The sequence below is a fragment of the Malurus melanocephalus genome, unplaced genomic scaffold, assembly GCF_030028575.1.
Source record: "Malurus melanocephalus ecotype Western Australia unplaced genomic scaffold, MMel_1.1 scaffold_414, whole genome shotgun sequence".
Classification (NCBI taxonomy): domain Eukaryota; kingdom Metazoa; phylum Chordata; class Aves; order Passeriformes; family Maluridae; genus Malurus; species Malurus melanocephalus.
Window position 1 is genome coordinate 41,498 of NW_026623646.1, and position 3,948 is coordinate 45,445.

General features: G+C 35.3%; 1 protein-coding gene across 1 annotated transcript in view; it reads left to right on the forward strand.

Moving 5' to 3' along the window:
- Positions 1-704: 704 nt before the first annotated feature.
- The window catches only part of BNC2 (basonuclin zinc finger protein 2), a gene marked incomplete at its 5' end in the record, with an annotated part of 112,771 nt that continues 109,527 nt past the window's right edge, over positions 705-3,948 (forward strand). The window contains one exon of the mRNA XM_057379654.1: positions 705-946. Coding sequence (XP_057235637.1) covers positions 705-946 — 242 coding nt within the window. The remainder of the gene's footprint in view (positions 947-3,948) is intronic.

Genomic DNA, 3,948 nt, shown 5'->3' on the forward strand with positions numbered 1-3,948 from the left:
GATGTAGCTARCCCTTGTCAAAGTAAACCTGTGTGATTTTTGTAATAATTTTTAAAAGGAAGATGAGCAAGTGTATTATTAAGGAAGGTGTATTATTAAGCAAATTTGAGATCTCTGCATGGGACTGGAGTTTTAGCGTTGCTACCTTGAAACAGAGAAAAACATGTTTAACAAGGAAGGAGTGTTAAGAGGTAAAAGGCTATGACTAGATATTGGAGAAAGTGAGAGATGTAAAGTCAAGTTACAGGATGTTTTACGAACCAGTCCTATTCTTGTACCTTGATCATTTTATTCTGTTTTGGGAACACATCAAATGCATTACTCCTTTCTGCAGGAGGGGTTATGTCTTAGGTGAACCCAAAAAAGGAAATTTGAAAATAATCTTTGGATTTCATGGGGGAAGGGGAAATATATCTGTAGTTTTCCTTTCCATATATTTTTGTTTCCTAATTTTACTCTAATTTTACTCTAATTTGAAAATTATGCTCCTGTGGTAAGACATCACTGTTAATGTTTTTTCTTCATGATGTTCATGTCAAACCAGAATATTATGAMACTCCTACAGCATCCTCATCCTACCAACTTTTTTTTTTTTTTCATAAAGAAAATAGACTGATTCTTTTAAGTATTTTAGGAATGTATTCCTCYCCATGGGACATACTGACATACGTTTTTGAAAGAAAATTAATCTCTACTTAAAAAAGGACCAAGGCTTCTGGTTTTTGCTGGGTTTTGCTTTTTTGCTGGGCTTTCCTATACAGTTCATACCCTTCCAGCCATCATAACAAATTTTTAGAATCAGGAAGAAATATATTAATACGTGTTTTCTGTTTCTTTTTGCAGGCCATCCGCTGTACACTGGTAAATTGCACATGTGAATGTTTTCAGCCAGGGAAGATTAACCTGAGAACCTGTGATCAGTGTAAACATGGCTGGGTGGCACATGGTAAGAAACAGCTGTTCCGGGCTTGTTTTTTTGRTTCTGTTCAACTTCATCAGTATCTTTAAATAATAAGAACTGGGCTGATACAGATAATAGTGGTACCTATTTGTCTACAATGCATGTGTGCACAATCTGAGTTGGTGCATATGTATGCATGCACATGCTTTTTTAAAGCAATTTGTGGGATGCAAGAATAAGAGTGCTGTTCTGGCAATAGAATCAAGTAACACTGGAGTTCAACAGCTTGTGTATAGCTCAAAAGAATATCATAGCCTCCAGAAAATAGTATAGTTCTAGTAGGGCTTAACAGAAAGGCAAAASGTTTAGAGTATGGTTGCACAGCAGAGTTTGTATCGCAAAGAAGCATCAGCCAACATGTTATGGGGCCAAACAGAAATTCAAACATACGAGGGTCAAACTTTGAGATCTCACATGTTGGGATAAAATGAGTGTATCCTATATGGCAGTGAAAGTCTGCAAATGTGATTTGTGAGTCGAACATCTCTTCCCACATTTAAGTATCTAAATAAAGAAAGGAGGGATTAGAATGCCCGGATCCTGTATAAAGGCATGCGAATTCACATACAGACCTTCAATTTTATTTGTCCTTTTCTATCTAATGTTTTTGAAAGGATTTTTTTTCTTGATAGTCATTATTAAACTAGCATGAGAGAGCAGGACCCATTTCAGGTCCAGAGCTGTATACAGCATTAGATAGCAAATAAGGAGGATACCTAAAATGGTTTAATGAAAGAAAAAATGCTGGCGSGGAGGGAGGGAAAGATTACTATATGTGTGGAAGAAAGTATTATTCTTGTGATCTAGGCTATTGGCACGTTAGCAAGCACAGTCCTTATTACCCACTTCTGCCAGACGTTCAGAGGCTCATATTCTGTGAATTGTATTTTATTTTATTTTATTTTATTTTATTTTATTTTATTTTATTTTATTTTATTTTATTTTATTCTTATTTGTTCTATTCTATTTTTTTAATTTTATTTTATTTATTTTATTTTATTTATTTTTATATTTATTTTTATATTTATTTTATTTTATTTATTTTATTTTATTTTGATTGGTTGGCACTTGGCTCCTAAGATACACTTGATCTCTATTTATTTAGTTCAAGTCTGTGTGGTTTTGTGCTTGAATATGCTGACTTACGGCAAGTGTGAATGCTCAAAAAATTCAAAAGCATAGATTGACAGAGAATTTTTGAAGCATTTWGATACGTGGAAAGAAAAGCAGGTATGCAGCTAACGTGCAGTCCTGTGTCACTGCCTAACAATGCCTACAGCCTGCCTAGAAATGTCCTAACACTACCCATCTGGTAGCTGGTTGTGGGTTTATTATATACTAGATTATCTAGGGACRTTATCTAGGACATTTACCTTTGTTCCTCTTATTTCCCAGAAAATTATCTTCAGTCACATGTCTTGGAAGAACCACTCAATCTCCCAAAATTTGWATTGTTCAGGCATGCTTCAGGTTTTGTGTAGAATCAGCATCTGAGGTCTTGCTGATCCAAAGATAGGGAAGCACTGTGTAGCTATTTTCTAGGGTGTCCTCCTGTTGAGCAATAGAAATTGAGAATCTAACACTCAGATAATAGCTCATGGACATCCTGAATTTTCTTTTTAATGAGTACTTCTTGGAAGTGTATAATCAGATTTTCCTTCCCTGTGATTTAATTCAAAATCAGAATATATGACAGCAATCTGAGATTACCAGAGGGTATGTAATAGAAATGACCCTGTTTTAAAAATCCAGAAAGTTGAAAGGTGAATGTTGTGATTATGGATATATCATCTGCTCCMATACCTGAGTGCTTAACACCCTAAATTGAGAACTTAATACAGCTATATATTACTAGAAAATATTTGTTTTGCTACTGTGCCAAGTGAATAATGCTCAGATTCTTTTTTTAAAAAATTTGTACACTTTTTGTACATTCATCTGAAGTGTTTACATTTTATGGTAGAGTGAGACAAGTCAGGTATATGTTTCATATACATCAGGCATGGGCTTATAAATTACTTTCTGGAGACATTATATATTTGCTTCAGTTCTTGATCTTATCTGTTTTTKAGGATTTTGAGGGCAGCATTCAGGAGTGAGATCAATTCACTGCACTGTACCACCTGGATTTCAAAATTACTAAAATCAGGTTTCAGTTCAGAAGTCCTATTCTTTAAAACTGTTAGCATAGTATGTTCAGAAGTTATTCCTTGAATGCAAACAGTATTTCCTGCTGCTTTAATTWAAGAGTTTCCTTATGATTTTTATTAATGAATTTCAGCTCAGCTCCTTGACACATGATATAACGCTTTACTGAATGTAATTATCAAAGAATGGTGTTTCCAACAGGAAGCACTGTGCTTATTCAGTTTTGATAACCTAGAATCATAATTAACTGAATAGATCAAAAAATAGCTTAGAACTGCAGTCTTCTCATGCTGTACTTGACTAATCTTTGTGGAGTTAATTCATTTTAATAGCTGCCATTTAAAGCATTGGAATTCTTGGAGTGAGGAGGAAAGGGCATAGAGCCTCTGCTGTACTGTGGCACTTAGCAAACTGCTGGCCTGTTTTCTTTCTTCCTGCTTCCATGGTCTTTTTCATGTTTTCCCTTGCTCACCTAAAATAAACTGTGCATATCTAAAAAAAAAAAAAAGGGTTTCCTACAAGTTTAGATACATCGGTCTGGAGCTGCCAAAAGCAGGGTTGCGACTATGTGAACGGATACACTGGAAAATAGTYGTGGCCAGATAAATGTTCTGTTGCCAAAAGTTCAGCTTATCATGGTTTGACCCCTGTACTACAGTGTTTTTAAGGCCTGAGACAAAAGCTGCACAGAGTGTAACAACAGCATCAAGTACTGATGGAGAATGGGTTATTGCTAGGATGAATCTCTGAATATAGTAAGGAATTTGGACAACTAGAAAGTTTTCATTTGTTCTCAGCTGAAGCCTGGCTTTCATATTGTCAGGTGGGGGGGCGGGGGG